The sequence below is a fragment of the Equus caballus genome, chromosome X (assembly GCF_041296265.1).
Source record: "Equus caballus isolate H_3958 breed thoroughbred chromosome X, TB-T2T, whole genome shotgun sequence".
Classification (NCBI taxonomy): domain Eukaryota; kingdom Metazoa; phylum Chordata; class Mammalia; order Perissodactyla; family Equidae; genus Equus; species Equus caballus.
The window spans coordinates 107,263,125-107,283,057 of NC_091715.1; the positions used below are offsets into that span (position 1 = coordinate 107,263,125).

General features: G+C 36.7%; 1 protein-coding gene across 1 annotated transcript in view; it reads left to right on the plus strand.

Moving 5' to 3' along the window:
• Window positions 1-19,933, plus strand: part of COL4A5 (collagen type IV alpha 5 chain) — a 225,583-nt gene that overhangs the window by 158,890 nt on the left and 46,760 nt on the right. The window contains exons 31-36 of the mRNA XM_001490419.6: window positions 877-1,044; window positions 1,701-1,790; window positions 2,269-2,418; window positions 4,113-4,211; window positions 5,592-5,681; window positions 6,097-6,236. Coding sequence (XP_001490469.1) covers window positions 877-1,044; window positions 1,701-1,790; window positions 2,269-2,418; window positions 4,113-4,211; window positions 5,592-5,681; window positions 6,097-6,236 — 737 coding nt within the window. The remainder of the gene's footprint in view (window positions 1-876; window positions 1,045-1,700; window positions 1,791-2,268; window positions 2,419-4,112; window positions 4,212-5,591; window positions 5,682-6,096; window positions 6,237-19,933) is intronic.

Sequence of the window (19,933 nt, forward strand, 5' to 3'; positions counted from 1 at the left end):
ACAGATGAGGACCAACGACATTAAGTGACTCACTAAGTCACATAACTGATAGGTATTGGAGTCGGAACTTGCACCATGTTTGTAGTTTAATTCTTTTCCCTAAATGTATTCTTTTTTAACCATCTTGTTTTTTGGAGTAGTTCAATTTTACAGAGACTTGCTAAGGTTAAATATTTTGGCAATGTCGTACTTTTTCTGTAAAATCCTGGTTGGAATACCAAGAAACAAAAGTTAACAGCAAAAATTAAGGGTGATGTCTTATTAAAACAACATGTAAAACAAAGGCAAAACAAGTCAAGAGGGTCCATGTAACTGACTTATTCAGTAATTAATCATTTTTATGGATTATGGAAACATATCCCAATAATTCATAATACGGTAGAGGAATGCAAATCCAAGCATGGTCAACGGACCAGTGTCGAATCACAAACTGTTTGTTACCAGTCTGCATTGGAATTAGAAGAAATTGAGAGTAAGCATTTAGAAACCTTTATAGCAATTTGACAGTGTAATTATATTTGTTAAATACAATAGTCAAACAGTAGGCTTGTGTTTTGTATGCCTTTGGTGTTTTATTTTAGTTTTTAGTAATTTTTACTGTATTTTATTAAAAATATTAGTCCATGATGGACTAGGAATTAAGAAAAAATTAGTCTTTCACCAAAAATAGTTTGAGAAGCACTTTCTTAGAGAAACATGCTTGAAAAATCCTAAAGTTTGATTGTTAGGTAATTTTATGTGCACGATGCCAAAAGTATCTCTAATTCACTATTCGTTTTGTTATACACAGGATTCTATCACATGTTTGCTAGAAAAATAATCAGATACATCTCTTAAAACTGCTTCAATACTTGTTAATATTGATGTATTAACTAGGCTTGCATGGAATACCAGGAGAGAAGGGAGATCCAGGGCCTCCTGGATTTGATGTTCCAGGACCCCCTGGTGAGAGAGGCAGTCCAGGACTCCCCGGAGCGCCTGGTCCTATGGGACCCCCAGGATCACCAGGGCTCCCAGGAAAAGCAGGTGCCTCTGGCTTTCCAGGTAATTTGTTTAAGGTTTTCTCTGGTTTTGGATTTAGGAAATTCAAATTAATATGATTCTGGTATATTATTCTCCTGTACTTTTCTGAATTGACACTCTCTCTTAAGGAAAAGTGTTAAATGTCTGATTGCAAGAAACCCACTTTGCTATTTGCATTAGACTTTTTTTCTGTGAGAGCTCCAGTTGTATATTGCTGTATAACAAATGACCCCAAAGTTTAACGACCTAAATCAACCTTTTTATTTTGCTCAAGATTTTGTGGGTCAGGAAGTAAGTGATGACTTGATGGGGTCATCTATCTCTCATCCACATGGCACCAGATGGAGTGGTTAGTGGTGAAGGATCTACTTCCAAGATGGCACTTATCTGACACCTGAGTGTTCCTTGGTCTCTTCACATGGTACCTCATTATCCGTAGTGCATTATCCGAAGTGTGGTTCATTGGAGGGCCATCTTTGGAGATTAGCTTCCCAGTGAGTCTTTTTATTCATGGATGTTGACAATAGTGATCACTAAGTTTACAATAGTTGAGAAGGGTAAAACTTAGTAGCTTCCCTCCCAACCCTCAATAGTTTTCCAGTTGATATCTTAAAACTTATCATTTATCTTTCCAAGGTCAAGGAAAGGTAAAAGTTACTTGTTGATATTCTTCAAAGGTGCCAAAGGTGAAATGGGTATGATGGGACCTCCAGGCCCACCAGGACCTTTGGGAATTCCTGGCAGGAGTGGTGTTCCTGGTCTCAAAGGTAATGTTCAGAGTTTGCTGACAGATGCGTGTAAGAGTGAAAATTAAACATTGCTTTATGTAAATTTGGAATATTTTTATTTGACTGCTTTAAAATGAACAATGCTTACTTGTATTTTGTTTCTATGTGACGTAGCATTTAAGTAGGTCCTGTTTTCAATTTGGTGGCATGCTTGGTTTGGATACCATGAAACACGGTAAATGCTTAGCTCAAAATAACAAAATACAGGGTTTACATTTTGATAAGTTTTTTACAGTCTCTGTAATTGTCAAAGAATCCCAGAAGAAAGAGATATTATTATTTGAGTATAAAAATATATGTGAGTTCAAGTTATTCATAGACAATAACCAAGGTGCATAAATGTTTTGGGTGGTCAGCAGCCTACCCAACTATGGAACGTATGGATAATCTTTGTATGCATTAATCCTGGATGAATGAATCTGATCTGTTGTGTCTTCCCCACACATGTTGGTTTTAGGTGATGACGGTTTACAGGGTCAGCCAGGACCTCCTGGCCCTGCAGGAGTGAAAGGTGGTAAAGGAGAGCCTGGCCTTCCAGGCCCTCCTGGACCAATGGATCCAGATCTGCTGGGCTTAAAAGGAGAGAAGGGGGACCCTGGCTTACCAGGTGAGTGAATGCATTTATTTATGAATGTGATTCCTGGTATATCTGAAGTTTAATTTTTAATGGCATGAAAAGTGATTTGTAGTCCAGGATTCATCACCAAAAGGCACTTAGATGCATCAAATTTTGGTAATGAAAATTAATTTTCACTTGATTTGCACTATTTCACTGATCAACTTTTGTTTGAATATTTTCTTAATAGTTTATCTATCACAGCCATGAGGTGTTAAAATAGACTTAGACAGTCACTTTCAGGCCTTCCAGGAAGTAGTATAGAATAATGATTGAGGGGGCTAGTCCAGTGGCGCAGCGCTTAAGTTCATATGTTCCCCTTCGGTGGCCCAGGGTTTGCTGGTTTGGATTCCGGGTGCAGACATGGCACCACTTGTCAAGCCATACAGTGGCAGGGGTCCCACATATAAAGTAGAGGAAGATGGGCATGGATGTTAGCTCAGGACCAGTCTTTCTCAGCAAAAAAAGGAGAATTGGCAGCAGATGTTAGCTCAGGGCCAGTCTTCCTCAAAAACAAATAGATAAAAATGTATTTTTTAAAAAAAAGAATAATGGTCGAGAGAAAAGGGTGTATAAATAGAATCACTTAAAGAACAGATTTCAGTGTTTGGGAAATTTGCTGATTCTTTAAATTTTTTTCCCTTGAAACCAGATAGGGATGAGTGGTACATTGTAACTCTGCAGGGTTTTCACATCCATATCATACTTGGCTTTTAGATACAGTTCATTGTTATTCTACTTTGGCAGAATAAACAAGTATTGGACTATGAACAGCCAAACTCAGCCCTGGGGGAGATAGCTGAAAGTGGGTCTAGGGAACAACTGTGTTATTATAGTTGTTTTATTAGAAGCACATAATGTATGAAGTATAGCAATGATTTTTTGAATAAAAAAGTTCTTTTTTCTTTTTATAGAAGCATAACATATTCATAACAAAGCATCAGAAAATATGGATAAGCACAAATTAATAAATAAAGCACTTACAATTCAATCTATGCAGAATAACCTTTCAAACAACTTGGGACTTTAAAACTAGCTATGCTTGTTTGCAGCTTATAGTAAAATTTGTGGCTCTTTTTGTGTTGTAACCATTAATATTGGCAGTTCATGTGTTTGTTTGTGTGTGTGTGTGTGTGTGTACAGATGTTGCACGTTTCCTTATGAGCAGGACTTGGGATTTTTCCTCAAAAAAGAGTTTACAACATTACTGTAGTTTCATATGTAGTCACGAAAGAAGCAGAGCCACCTAATTTTTTATTATTGCTAAAATGAGGTATCTTTCTTGACTTACTCCTTGCAAGACTTCTCTTTCAATTATGCCTTCTGTAAATTAGAGGCAGTAAACTATACTTGCCTCTAATATAGGGGTATTAAAAATAGTTGTAGAATCTAAGAGAGAGCCTAGAGATAATTTGCCCCAATTCCTTCATTTTACAGTGTAAGAAATGGAGGCCTAAAGAGGAAAGTGACTTAATTATTGAGTTCTCTGCATTTCTTAACAGCAGCTAAAAAAAGGTGGAGGATTTTAGTATGAATCCAGCGCTATTGGTACATACTGTATCAGAATATCACTGGTTCCTGTATTTTCATCATAGTTCAGAATTTGGGTAGCTTGCTTGATCAAATTCATTTAATGGATTAATGATATCAGCCTAACTTGTCTTTCTTATACTCATCCTTGGAAGGTATTCCTGGAATTTCAGGGCCAAAAGGTTACCAGGGTCTGCCTGGAGACCCAGGGCAACCTGGACTGAGTGGACAACCTGGATTACCAGGACCATCAGGTAAGTATGATAGACCCCCATAGCAATTGGATAGCTCATCCTGAACCCTGGAAAAGTAATTATGTATTTATCATGTGTGATGATGTTTTGGATCTGGTCATGACAATATGCTTGGGTAGCTGCTAAGATATGGAGCTCTCCCTTAGCAAAAATGTTGCCATTTGGCCCAAGTGTCAACAAGCAAGATTTGTAGGATATTTTACTTTGCTCAATTTCTTCTTTTGTGGCAACAGAATATACATAGAATCAGAAGTCCATCCAAGTAAAGTACTGTGTTTTATTTACATACATTGCAACATATGTAAATAAGGCAATTATCTGGTAGAAGAAGAATTCACCTTTTCCAGTTCTTTCCTTCAAACAAGTCAGTCATTAAACCATGTAAAACAGATGGCTGCAGATTCTATCTTGAAAATTTTCTAGGAATGAAAATGTCACAACCTGCCCTGGTAGTCTGTTACAGCGTTAATCACCCTTATAGTCAACGTGGATTTTTATAATTTCTAATAAAACTCTTTCATGCTGCTTCTTAAGCCATTTTTTTAAATTGGGCCCCTAAGGAATAAAGAGCTTCTGGTTCCCATCGTCATAAGATCCCTTTAGGTCAGCTGTTCTATTCTAGACTCTGCACTACATTGCCTTGGTGTAGTTGGAAAGAGAAATTCTCTCCTTTTCTATACTTCATATCTTCAGTGTTCTCTTCCCCAAGTTGGAAATCAGTGTGAAAGAAAAAAATAAATAAATGTTTAAGGCAACATTTTGGTCCTTGGAAAATACGTAAGTGATACCACAGAGCTCAGGCACCTAAGTTCTGGGAAAAATGTGTAAACAGAGCAACCATGACTGTTAGGGGTGAAAATCCAGTACCCCTCCCCATCAACCCCTATCTATCCCTGGCGTAACAAACTGGAGGTACATCATGACAGGTAACCACTTTCCTCTTCCTGGTCTCACATAGTCAGACTCTACATAGGAAAGCCACTTCTGAATCTTTTGAAAACAGACTCATTATATTGGATTTATCTGTGAGAAATGCAATAAGGGTAGTTGCGTACATACAACAAATAGGACTTCAGGCGACTGGAATTGTTTTAAAGCAAGGAACAAGGTGTCCTGGCAAAATTCTTGTGTTCTTAAAATAAATTTGTAATAGGAGACCTCTATTACCATGATTATATTGTAATATTTTCCTAAGAAGATTTCTTAGGTACCTCTTGCCTGTTTTATGCTGAATTAGATTCTTGGAACTTAATCACATATTAAGATTTGATCCATCCAAGCCCATACTTGCATTTTAATTATGATTATGACCCATTGCAAGAAACCAAGCAACTTCAATATTGCTGACTTGTCTTAATTTTACCAATTTGACTTTTCTAGGCCCCAAGGGTAACCCTGGTCCCCCTGGGACGCCAGGACTTACAGGACCTCCTGGACTTAAAGGAAACATAGGTGATATGGGTTTTCCAGGTGAGTGTTTAAAATCTCCCAGATATTTAGTCCCATTAATGGAAGATGGTTCACTATCTTTGTTACCAGCAAAGAGACTGATCTTGATAGAATCAAACTGAGACAATATCTAAGGTAATTAGTGGGTAGAGCTCTCTCATTACACAAATATTTGAAATAGGAATTAAGGGACAAAGTTTTAGAAACCTTAAAAGTAAGAATTCACAAACTTATGTCTTTTCCCCAGCTGTACCCCTTTCACTTAGACTTCCTTAAAAAATAGGCTTTTATATAATCCTGGTTGTAAAGCTCATTATTATATAACAGAATTTTCAGAGTTCTTTTTTAAAATCTTTTTGCTTGGTCATATGCATCACAGATACACCATGAATAAAGTATATTTTGTAAAATATTGCATGTTACATGTTTTTGGCAGGCCCTCAGGGTGTGAAAGGGTCTCCTGGATCTCCTGGAATTCCTGGACAACCTGGCACCCCAGGATTACCTGGACAGAAAGGAGAAAAAGGTGATCCTGGTGTTTCAGGCATTGGTCTTCCCGGTCTTCCTGGCCCAAAGGTAATCCTACTCTAGGCATATGCCTGAGCAAATGTGACTTTTCTTTGATACTGTGCTTGTTCCTAATTCTTCTTTAAACAAAGTATAGAATGACATAGTATATTATGGGCAAGAAATTAATTCCTCTTTTCTCTGATATTGTCAGAAGATATGTTCTAGGGTTTTCAGCCAGTCTAAAAATGGGGGAAATCTTTCTCATCCTCTGTTTTCCCTCTATCTTAATCTCTGAGTATGTTTTGGTAAACCAAAAGTATATTTCTGCCTGGTATTGATTTTCTTTTCCCTTTTTAGTGATGGAGTTGTTGATCTTTGTCCTATTATTACTACTAACTAATTTGTGTGGACTTATAAATAAAGTAACTTCTGTAATTAATGAAAGTTCAGTAATATTCTTAACCGCATATCTAAGGTAATTCCCTAAAAACAGTTTTACATATCTCTCTATGCCTCTGGTCAATGTGAAAACTTTGTTTTTGTTTCTCAAGCAATCAAATTTAGAACTTGTTTTAGAATCATTGTGGTCAACAAATATTTGATAAGTGCTTAGGTCCATGTGAAAAGATAACAACTCTTACTGATTTGTAAAAGTATTTTATAGCTAGCGGAGATGCATCCGTTGTCTATTATACATGTTGCAATTATTTTCTCCCAGTCAATTGTTTGTCTTATAACATTGTTTTAATCATTCATTTAGAGCACAAAGCTAGGGAGTATTAGAAAAGGAATTGTGTAACTCGACTTCCATGGAATTAGTGAAAATTGCCACTGAGATAAGAATTTACTGAATAATATTTTAAAGATAATTTCTTTTTAATGGTATACAGAAAGAATATAGTTTGATTGCCTTAGTCGATCAACGTATCATAAAAGATAATCAAGAGAAGTTTCTGCATATTAATTGCGGTTTAACAATATAAAGTTTATTGAAATGAACTTTAATTTTTTCCTATTCTATTTAAATTTTATCAATAATGCATGAATACATATTTTTATTAAAATAATAATACAGGCATATCAAGGATAAAAGTGAAAATCTTCTTCAGAACATCTCTTCTTTATTCTATTCACTTCCCCATAGAGAGCCACTGTTAATAGTTGGTGTGTATGTTTGAATCACTTCCTCTACATATTTTATATATATATATATACACACACACTCACAGAATTTTGGTTTTTCTATGCATTGCATGTATGTAGAGTCATAGAACACACTATTCTGTATGTTGCTTTATCACATATCTTTTAATCTTTCTTTATTCAATGTATCTTAGACAATTTTCTTTGTCATTGTACATTATTCTTTTTATTGAGGTAAAATTAATATATAACATTGTATAAGTTTCAGGTGTACAACATTATAATTTGATATTTGTATACACTACAAAGTGATCATCACCATAAGTTTGGTTACCATCCATCACTATACAAATGAGCCCCTTCACCCATTTCACCCACCCCATAACCCCCTTCCTCTCTGGTAACCACCAATCTGTTCTGTGTATCTATGAGTTTGTTTTTGTTTTGTTTTGTTTGTTCATTTGGTTTTTTTTAGATTCCATGTGTAAGTGAAATCATATGGTATTTGTCTTTCTCCATCTGCCCTATTTCACTTAGCATAATACCCTCAAGGTCCATCCATGTTGTCAAAAATGGCAAGATTTCCTTCTTTATTATGGCTGAGTAGTATTTAATTGTATGTATATTCCGTGTCTTCTTTATCCATTCATCCATTGATAGACACTTGGGTTGTTTCCATTTCTTGGCTATTGGAAATAATGCTGCAGTGAACATAGGAGTGAATATATCTTTTCAAATTAGTGTTTTCGTATTCCTTGAATGACTACACAGAAGTGGAATAGCTAGATCATATGGTAGTTCTATTTTTGATGAATCTGAATACTCTTTTCCATAGTGGCTGCACCAATTTGCATTCTGACCAGCTGTTTACAAGGGTTCCGTTTTCTCCGCATCCTCTTCAACACTTGTTATTTCTTGTCTTTTTGATAATAGCCAATCTAAAATGTGTGATGTGATGTCTCATTGTAATTTTGATTTGCGTTCCCCTGATAATTAGTGACGTTGAACATCCTTTCATGTACCTGTTAGCCATCTGTATGTCTTCTTTGGAAAAATGTTTAATCAGGTCCTCTGCCCATTTTTTAATCAGGTTGTTTGCTTTTTGTTGTGGGGTTATATGAGTTCTTTATATGTTTTAGATCTTAACCCCTTATTAAATATATGATTTGCAAATATTTTCTCCCATTCAGTAGGTTGCCTTTTCATTTTGTTGATGGTTTCTTTTGCTGTACAGAAACTTTTTTAGTTTGATGTAATCCAATTTGTTTATTTTTGCTTTTGTTTCCATTGCCTTTGGAGTCAGATCCAAAAGAAAATCACTAAGACCAGTGTCCAGGAGCTTACTGCCTCTGTTTTCTCCTAGGACTTTTATGGTTTCAGGTCTTATATTCAAATTTTTAATCCATTCTGAACTAACTTTTGTGTATTGTGTAAGATAGTGTCTGGTTTCATTCTTTTGCATGTGACTGTTCAGTTTTCCTAACATCGTTTATTAAAGAGACTCTCCTTCCCCACTGTATATTCTTGGCTCCTTTGTTGTAAAATAATTGACTGTGTATGTATGGGTTTATTTCTCAGCTATGTATTCTGTTTCATTGATCTATGTAGTCTGTTTTTATGCCAATACCATACTATTTTGATTTCTATAGCTTTGTAATATAGTTTGAAATCAAGGTACATGATACCTCCAGCTTTGTTCTTCTTTCTCAAGATTGCTTTAGCTGGAGGTATGTTCCCTCTATACCCACTTTGCTAAGAGTTTTTATCATAAATAAATGTTAAATTTTGTCAAATGCTTTTTCTTTGTCTATTGAGATATCATATGATTTTCACCTTATGAACCTTATCATTCAATCTTGCCCTAGCTTTTGGTTATCCCTTAGGCCTTGTTGATTGTCTAGGTAGCCTGATTTGTCCTTACTAGATCTCAGTTGTTGAGAGTGTGCTAAGACCTGTCAGTGTTCCAAAGGGAGGGATCTCAGACAGTGCATAGTTTCAGGCTAATCGTAAGCCATCTCCTCAGGCAGCAGCTTTTAAGGTATACAAATATATACAGTTTGCGGGTCTGAAATCATAAACCCTGTTGACTTCCAGACCAGGAGATCCGAAGTGTCTCCTAGGCAACAGTTGCAAAAGTGTGGCTTTATATATGCATATAAGCTCCTTTCTGGTAGGAATCAGCCAGCTGTGGCAAGGCCAAGGGAGAGTGCTAATATGGTTTTTCCCTACCAGCGTTCTGTTGGAGTGCCTCTGTAACCTCTAGATGTGTGGCAAACCTGTGGCCTTCCCCTCAAGCTGAAGCTCCAGGACAAGAAAATAGGCCTTTTTCATGTGAAGACTGTGGATGTGTTTCAGTCTGCTGTTTGTGCAGTGTCCTGGGGGTGGTAGTTTGCCAAGAACTGTCTCTCTGATTGTTTCCGGTCTGTGGGGCCCAGAAACACAATTCTCCCTGGCCACCAGAGGCAGGCAATCAAAGGGCATCCCTTGTGTGGGCTATGCATGCCTGCCTGCTGGAGCAGTCAGCCTGGCTGTGGTTTGTGGGGGGCAGGGCAAGCTGTGGCTGCAGGGTACAGGAGTGGGGCACTCCCAGTGGAGAGAGCAGGCTAGAGGGGTGGGTGTGAAAATGGTGCTGATCAGCACTGACATCAACAGGACAGAAGGAGAATGCTTTTTGCATTTTTTGGCACCCACTAGTACCTCCATCCCCAGAAGAAATCCTAACAGGTTTTTGCCTCTCCAGCAGAGACAGTTTGAGATTAACAAATGACTCTCCTTTGCATATGGTCTAGGCGCATTTCAAACTATTGCTTTTGCACCAGGTGCCTGGGTGAGTGAATCTGTGTGTGATCTTATTAAAGCAGATTTTCTGTTCCTTGTAGCTCTATGGTTCTCCTGGAAGTAAGCCTCATTGGTTTTCAAGGCCAGATGTTTTGGGGGCTCATCTCTGGTGCAGGTCCTGAGGGTTGGAGTGCCCAATGTGCGGCACAACCCACTCACTCTCCAGGGACAAGCTCCATATTATAAGATCCCTCCTGACTCTGGATAGCCACGCCTGGGGTGGAGTTTCTTTTGATGTGTTTCCACATATCCAACTGGTCTCAGTGTGGCCCTATTTTCTTTTATTGTGGAGGCACTGCTCAGCTAGCTTTCAGGTCCTTTTCAGAGTGAATTATTCCATATGTACCTATAGATTTGTTGTGTTTGTGGGAAGAAGTGAGTCCAGGATCCTTCTAAGCTGCCATCTTGAACCCTCCTAGTTGTACGTTATTTGTAATGGCTGTATAATATTCCATTATTGTTGCATATAATATCATAATGAACATTTTTACATGTATCTTTGGAAATATACCATTATTTATACTGTATAGATTCCTAAAAGTGAAATTGCTGGGTCAAAAGATAAGTGCATTTAAATTTTTGTCTTTTTAAGTTTTTTTTTTTTCTAAGATTGGCCCTGAGCTAACATCTGTTGCCAATCTTCCTCCTTTTCCTCCCCCCAAAGCCCCAGGACATAGTCATATATCCTAGTCGTAAGTCCTTCTAGTTCTTTTATGTGGGATGCCACCTCTGCATGGCTTGATGAGCAGTGCCAGGTCCCTACCCAGGATCTGAACCAGTGAACCCCAGGCCTCCAAAGTGGAGCACGTAAACTTAACCACTACACCACTGGGCTGGCCCCTTAAGTTTTGATATTAATTGCAACAAATGAACTTGATTTTAAAAATCAACCAATACGAAACAATGTAAAATGAGAAGTCTTCTTTCCACACATTTAATACCCCAAATCAACAGTTCTTCCCCAAGGTAACCACTTTTCTAGGTCCTTTTGAACTTATCCAGAGAGGATTTTTATGCATATATATGCATCCATATAAGATAGATATTTCATTAATTTTAGCTCTCAATTTTTTACATTTAAAATTTCTGATATTGAGATGCATCTTATAATTATGATTGGAAGCATTTTTCCTCAGTTATCAATACATGAAATGATGCTGCATCTTCCAAATGTAGGTATCTTATGTTTTTATTTATACACATGAAATCATACTATGTATCTGCCCTGAACCTAGCCATCATAACTTAGTAAATCTTAGGAAACTTTCTTTATCAGCCCATATATATATATGCCTCATTCTTTGTCATAATTATATAGTATTTTCTATGTGGGTTCCCATAAATAAGTTAACCTATTATGAATATTAAAGTTATTTCTATATTTTCATGATTACGAACATATGTTGCACTGAAGATTCTTACCCATATCTTCCATACATGTCTTAAGATTATTTGGTAAATATCACCATTGAATAAATTCTAAGTGGAGTGTCCAGAACCCAGCGTATATATGCCTTTTTAATATTGATAGTTACTGACAAATTTTCCTACTAAATAGCTCTACTGCTTTTTGCTCTCTTGATCAATGTAAGAAATTTTCTGTTTTCTCCTCATTTTACAAATACTGGATGTTATCAGTCTTCTAATTTTGTCAATCTAATGGGTGAAAAGTAGTCTAAGATTGTTTAAATTTGAATTTTCTTGGTTAAAAGTAAGATTTCCTATGGTTGTATCTCCTCTGCAAATTGTCTATTCATACTCTTTGCCTCATTTTTTTTCAATTATTTTATTGAGATCATAATAGTTTATAACATTGTGTAATTTTGGGTATACATTATAATTTATCAGCTTCTGTATGGACTGCATCATGCTCACCACCAAACGTGTATTTTTTATCTGTCACCATACATATGTGCCCCTTTACCAGTTTCCACCAACTCCCCACCCCCTTCCCTCTGGTAACCACTGATCTGTTCTCTTTATCCACGTGTTTATCTTCTGCATATGAGTGAAATCATGAGGTGTTTGTATTTCTCTGTTTGGCTAATTTGGCTTAACATAATACCCTCAAGATCCATCCATGTTGTTGCAAATGGGACACTTTTATCTTTTTTATGGCTGAGTAGTATTCCATTATTTATATATACCACATCTTCTTTATCCATTCATCCATTGATGGGCACTTGGGTTGCATCCATGTCTTGGCTATTGTGAATGACCATAGGGGTGCATAAATCTCTTTGAATTGTTGATTTCAAGATCTTTGGAAAAATACACAGAAATGGGATAGCTGGATCATATGGTATTGCTATTTTTAGTTTTTTGAGAAATCTCCATACTGTTTTCCATAGTGGATGCACCAGTTTGCATTCCCACCAGCATTGTATGATGGTTCCCTTTTCTCCACATCTTCTCCAACACTTGTTATTTTTTGTCTTGGTAATTATAGCCACTCTAACAGGTGTAAGGTGATATCTCATAGTTTTGATTTGCATTTCCCTAATAATTAGTAATGTTGAATATCTTTTCAAGTGCCAGTTAGCCATCTGTATATCTTCTTTGGAAAAATATCTGTTCGCACCCTCTGCCCATTTTTTGATGGGATTGTTTTTTTGTTGTTGAGTTGTATGAGTTCTTTATGTATTTTGAAAATTAACCCCTTGTTGGATATATGATTTGCAAATATTTTCTCCCAGTGGTTGGTTTCTCTTTTCATTTTGTTCATGGTTTTGCTTGCCTTGCAGAAGCTTTTTAGTCTGATTTAGTCTCATTTGTTTATTTTTTCTTTTCTTTCCTTTATTTAAATAAACCTGGCATTTGAAAAGATGCTGCTAAGACCAATGTCAAAGAGTGTACTGCTTTCTATAGTTGCTTCTAGAGGTTTTATGGTGTCAGGTCTTACATTCAAATCTTTAATCTGTTTTGAGTTAATTTTTGTGTATGGTGTAAGATAATGGTCTACTTTGATTTTTTTGCATGTGGCTGTGCAGTTTTGCTAACATCATTTATTGGAGAGACTTTCCTTTCTCCATTGTATGTTCTTGTCTCCTTTGTCGAAGATTAGCTATCCATAGATGTGTGGTTTTATTTCTGGGCTTTCAATTCTGTTCCCTTGATCTGCATGTCTGTTTTTGTACCAGTACCGTGCTGTTTTGATTACTCTAGCTTTGTAGTATATTTTGATGTCAGAGATTGAGATGCCTCCAGCTTTGTTCTTTTTTTCTCAGGATTGCTTTGGCTATTCTGGGTCTTTTGTTATTCCATGTAAATTTTAGGATTCTTTGTTCTATTTCCCTCATTAGGCAGGTCATTGGGATTCTGATTGGGATTGCACTGAATCTGTAGTTTGCATTAGGTAATATGAACATTATAACTATGTTTATTCTTTCAATCCATGAGCATGGAATATCTTTCCATTTCTTTATGACTTCTTTGATTGCTTTCAATAATGTCTTATAGTTTCAGTGTATAGATCTTTCTCTTCCTTGGTTAAATTTATTCCTATATATTTTATTATTTTTATTGTGAATGTAAATGGGATTATATCCTTGACTTCTCTTTCTGCTAGTTTGTTATTGGTGTATAGAAATGCAACTGACCTTTTGTAAGTTGATTTTGTACCCTGCAACTTTACTATAGTTGTTAATTACTTCTAATAGTTTTCTGGTGGATTCTTTAGGGTTTTCTATATATAAAATCATGTCATCCACAAACAGCAAGAGTTTCACTTCTTCCTTTCCAATTTGGATATCTTTTATTTGTTTTTCTTGCCTAGTTGCTCTGGCCAAAACCTCGAGTACTATGTTGAATAGCAGTGGTGAGAGTGGGCACCCTTGTCTTGTTCCTGTTCTCAGGGGGATGGTTTTTAGTTTTGTCCATTGATTATCATATTGGCTGTGGATTTTATATGGCCTTTATTATGTTGAGGTACTTTCATTCTATACCCATTTTATTGAGAGTTTTTATCATAAGTGGATGTTGGATCTTGTCAGATGGTTTTTTCTGCATCTGTTGAGATGATCATGTGATTTTTTTACCTTATTTTGTTAATGTAGTGTATCACTTTGATTGATTTGCAGATGTTGAACCGTCCCTGTGTCTCTGGTATAAATCCCACTTGATCATGGTATATGATCCTTTTAAAGTATTGCTGTATTCCGTTTGCTGATATTTTGTGGAGAATTTTTGCATCTATATTCATCAGCAATATTTGGCTGTAATTTCCCTTTTTTCTATTGTCCTTGTCTGGTTTTGGCATCAGTGTGATGTTGACCTCATAGAATGAGTTAGGCAGCATTCCCTCTTCTTCAATTTTTTGGAATATTTTGAGAAGGATAGGTAGTAAATCTTCTTTGAATGTTTGGTAGAATTCTCCAGAGAAGCCATCTGGTCCTGGACCTTTTTCTTTTGGGAGGTTGTTGATTACTGTTTCAATCTCTTTACTTGTGATTGATCTATTCAGATTCTCTATTTTTTCTTGATTCAGTTTTGGGAGGTTGTATGTGTCTAAGAATTTATCTATTTCTTCTAGATTATCCAATTTGTTGGCATATAGCTTTTCATAGTATTCTCTTATAATACTTTATATTTCTGTGGTATCCATTGTAATTTCTCCTCTTTCACTTGTAATTCTATTTATTGAGCCTTCTCTCTTTTTTCTTAGTGAGTCTGAGTAAGGGTTTGTCAATTTTGTTTATCTTCTTAAAGAACCAGCTTTTACTTTCATTGATCCTTTCTACTGTTTTTTAGTCTTTATTTCATCTGTTTGCACTTTAATTTTTTGTTATTTCCCTCCTTCTGCTGACTTTGGGCTTTGTGTGTTCTTCTTTTTCTAGTTCTATTAGGTGTAGTTCAGGATTACATATTTGAGTTTTTCTTGTTTGTTGAGGTGAACCTGTATTGCTCTACATTTCCCTCTTAGAACTGCTTTTGCTGCATTCCATAGAGTTGGTTTGTTGTATTTTCATTTGTCTCCAGGTATTTTTTGATTTCTCCTTTAGTTCATCAATTGATCCAATTGTTGATCAGTAGTGTGTTGTTTATTCTCCACATATTTGCAACTTTCCCAGCTTTTTTCTTGAAGTTGATTTCTAGTTTCATAATATTGTGATCATAAAAGATGCTTGATATTATTTCAGTCCTCTTAAATTTATTGAGACTTGGCTTGTTTCCCAACGTATGGTCTATCTTGGAGAATGTTCCACGTGCACTTGAGAAAAATGTGTATTCTGCTGTATTTGGATGGAATGTTCTCTATATATCTATTAGGTCTATCTGATCTAGTGTTTCATTTAATTCCACTATTTCCTTGTTGACTTTCTGTCTGGATGATCTATCCATTTGTGTAAGTTGGGTGTTGAGGTCCCCTACTACTATTTTGTTGCTGTTAATTTCTCCCTTTAGGTCTGTTAATAGTTTCTTTATCTACTTTGATGCTTCTGTGTTAGGTACATATATATTCGTAAGTGTTATGTCCTCTTGGTGGAATGTCACATTTATCATTATATACTGCCCTTCTTTGTCTCTCATTGTCTTTTTATCTGGAAGTCCACTTTGTCAGATATAAGTATGACAATACCTGCTTTCTTGTTTGCCATTTGCTTGGATTATCATCTTCCATTCCTTCACTCTAAGCCTGTGTTTGTCTTTAGAGCTGAAATGTGTTTCCTGGAGGAAGCATATTGTTGGGTCTTGTATTTTAATCCATCCAACTACTCTGTGTCTTTTGATTGGATAAGTCAATCCATTTGCTTTTAGAGTGATTATTGATGTATGAAGACTTAATACTGCCATTTTATTTCTTGGTTTTTGGTTGCTCTGTATTTCCCTTGTTTCTCTTCCCTTGTATTTCTGACTGCCATTTCAGTTTGGTGGTTTTCTGTGATGGTTTTCTTAGTTTTCTCTTTATTTATTAATTATGTCTCTGCTCTGATTTTTGTTTAGTGGTTACCATGAGGTTTGTGTAAAAGATCTCATAGATGAGAATAGTCCATTTTAGGATAGCCTCTTATCTCCATTAGCTTAAACAAGTTCCATCCCTTTCCTCTTCACCTTCTGAGTTATTGTTTTCACAAATTATTCTGTTTTGTGTTGTGAGTTTGTGACTAAATTGAAGTGTTTATTTTTGATGCTTTCCTTCCCTTTATCTTTTATATTATAATTAACTTTCTGCTAACCTCTTCTGATAGAAAGCTGCAATTTTCTGATTTAGTCTGTCTCTTTATCTTCTTGTTCAAAGCTTTGTAAATTTTTGCCTTTTTGTTTGAGGTATGAGGGCTTCCTTCATCAATATAAGGGAGCTCTTGTGGCGATGAATTCCCTCAGCTTTTATTTATCTGGGAAAGCTTTTATTTTGCTATCATATCTGATGGATAGTTTCACTGGATAGAGTATCCTTGCTGAAAGTTTTTGTCTTTAAGTATTTTGAATATATCATTCCATTCTCTCCTAGCCTGTAAGGTTTCTGCTGAGAAATTGCAGAAAGCCTGGTAGAGGTTCCTTTGTAGATTATTTTCTTCTGCCTTGCTGCTCTTGATATTTATCTTTGTCATTGACCTTTGCCACATTTATTATTATGTGCCTTGGAGAAGGTCTTTTAGCATTGATGTAATTAGGAGTTCTGTTCCTTTCATGTACTTGTAAGCCCAGTCCCTTCCCCAGGTTTGGGAAGTTCTCAGCTATTATTTCTTTGAATAAGCTCTCTGCTCCTTTCTCCCCACTTCTCCCTTTGGAATACCTATAATCCTTATGTTTCTTTTCCTAATTGATCCTGATAGTTCTTGAAAACTGTCTTCATTTTTTAAGTCTTAGTTCTCTCTCCCCCTCCATTTGAAACATTTCTATATTTCTAACCTCTAAATCACTAATTCTGTCCTCCATAATATCAGCTCTATTTTTTTAAGGATTCTAGATTATTTTATCTCATTAATTGTTTTCTTCTTATCCAGAATTTCTGTTTGATTTTTTTCATCATTTCAATCTCTTTGGTGAAATATTCCTTCTGCTCATTAATTTTATTCCTGAGCTCATTGAAGTGTCTTTCTGAATTTTATTGTAACTTTTGAGTTTCTTTATGACAGCTATTTTGAATTCTCTGTCATTTAGAATGTAAATTTCTGTGACTTCAGGATTTGTTTCTGGAGACTTGTCATTTTCCTTCTGTTCTGAATTGTTACTGTAGTTTTTCATGGTGTTTGATGAACTGAGCCTCTGCTGGCACATTTGTGGTAGTATCAGGCCACAGATTCCACCTGCCACCACTGAGGGGAAGCAAGAGCTGTGTTTCTGATCCTGCCCCATGTGCTGGAAGTTGTGTGTGTGTGGCTGTTCTGTATTTGTGCAGGCTGGCCACAGCCACTGGGTGGATCGATCTTGTGGGGGTGGGGCCTCTGTGCTCAGTGGGTGGGTTGTACACGTCTGGGCCAACACTGTGGTTGCTGGTGGTTTGGGTGAGCAGCTATGCTTGGTGGGCAGAGCAACTTCACAGGGGCTGAACTGCAGCCCCTCTGTGGGGAGTGTTCCCCCTGGCAAGTCTCCTGGAGCATGATGAGTACTCCTGCAGGCCAGGCTACCTCTCCAGAGGCATTGACATGTGGGCCAGGCTGCCTCCACCTCCTCTTACAGTCACTCCAGCAGCTGTGCTTAGGGGCAGAGCTCTCTCTTAAGGGCCACCATGGCATGGTGGGCACTCCTACAGGCCAGGATAGCATTTGCATGTGCACCTGGTTGCCCCTCCCTGCTCTTACGGTCACACCAGGTGCTGTTATTGGTGAGTGGAGGCTCCTTTTCATGGCTGAGCTGTGGCCTCTCCATGGGTAGTGTTCCTCCTGGTGTGGTTGCTGTGGCATGCTGGGCACTCCCATAGGCCAGGATAGTGATCACATGCAGGCTGAGCTGTCCCTGCCTCCTCTCAGAGTCACACCAGCCACTGTGTAAGGTTCCATAATCTGGCTCCCTGCTGCTGAGGAGGGAGAGGGTTGCGATCACCTATATCCACTGCTTCCTGGGGATCCACTCCATCCATCTTCAGATGTATAGCTGCATGGGTGTATCAGGTGTCCTGTTGTGCTGTAAGGGTATCCTCGGTTGGTCATTGAATGTCCATTTAGTTGTACTTCAGAAGGGGAGAGACAAAGGGAACAGCTCACTCTGCCACGTTGCTGATGTCACTTGCCTTTGCCTCATTTTTTAAGAGGGGATTTGGTTATATATTTCCTTTTGATTTATAGAAGTACTTTATAAATACCAAACATGCATCCATTGCCTATTATGTATATTGCAATCTCCCAGTCAGTTGTTTGTCTTGTAACATGCTTTACTGTGCATTTCATCATGTATAGGTTTAAAATTTTTATGCAGGTGAATTTTGCACTCATTCATTCATTCAAAAAATATCTATTGAGTATGTACTATTTTAGGTGCTGAAGATAGAGCATGAATGAAATAAACTCACTGCCTGCATGCAGCTTACATCTAGTCAATAAACACAATGAATAAGTTTATAGTATGTTAGAAGGTATGCCAAAAGTGAAGTCATGCTTGGGGATAGGAATTGCTGAGAATTATTACATTTTGAATAGGGTAGTAAGGGAAAGCTTTTCTGATAAGAATTGATCAAGTGACTTTATGCCATGAGTCATTCAAAGACCCTGAGATAGGAGTACACCTGACATGTCTGAGGAACATAAATGAGATTAGTGTGGATGAAGCAGGGTGAGTGAAGTGAAACTAAGCAGGAGATGAGATCAGGTTGGTAATGGGGAATAGATTTTGTAGAGCCTGTAGATCATAGTAAGGACTTTTGCTCTTGAGTGAAATGGGGAGGTATGGAAGGAGTAACATGATTGTACTTTAATTTAAAAAGCATCATTGATCCTGTTTTGGAAGTAGATCATAGAGGAATAAAGATGAAAATAATGAGACCAGTTATGATACATTTAAATAATACAGATTGGAGATGCTGATGGCTTGTATCAGGGTGGTGGCAGTGGAAGTGATAAGAAACAGTAAAATCTGAATATATTTTCCAGTTCAAGCCAGCAAGATTTGATTTTGGGATATGAGAGAAAGAGAGATATAAAGGATGACTCTAAATTTTTTATTCTGAGCAACTAGAAGAACGGGGTTGTTACATACTGAGATAGGAAAGGTTTTGGGAGAAGCAGATTTGATAGGAAAGATCAGGAGTATAGTTTTCTGATTTTTATGAAGACTTCTATATCCTAAGATTATTTACATAGACCTATACATTTTCTTCCAGTACTTTCATGATTTTTTCTTTATATTCACATCTTTAATCCATCTGACTTTTTCTGTATGTTGTGTGAGGTGAGGAACTAACTTTATTTTTTTCCAAATAAATATCCACGTACCCAAACCCATTTGTTACAAACTTCATTCTTGACTCATTGGTTTGAAATTCCATTTTACAAAATTTCTAAATTTCTTCATACATATTTTTTCTGTACTGAGTTAATTTTAACATTTATATAACAGAATGAAAATTACCATAATAATACATCGCTGAAATTATAATGGATAGCAGCAGAAAAACATGTCTCAATTGGCAAATGTCCCCATATATTCAAGTCTTCAAGCAAGAGGCTTTTAGTTTTTCTATGCAGCCTACAAGTACATTTCAATAAGCAAATTCTACACTAAATTTGCATACTTGTGGAACTGATAAAACAAGTAAATCATGTATTTGAAGTGGCCTGTTTTTTCTTTCTGATGGTATTATTTTATCTTAGCTGTGATCCACTGAAAAAATAAGATTTTGTAGC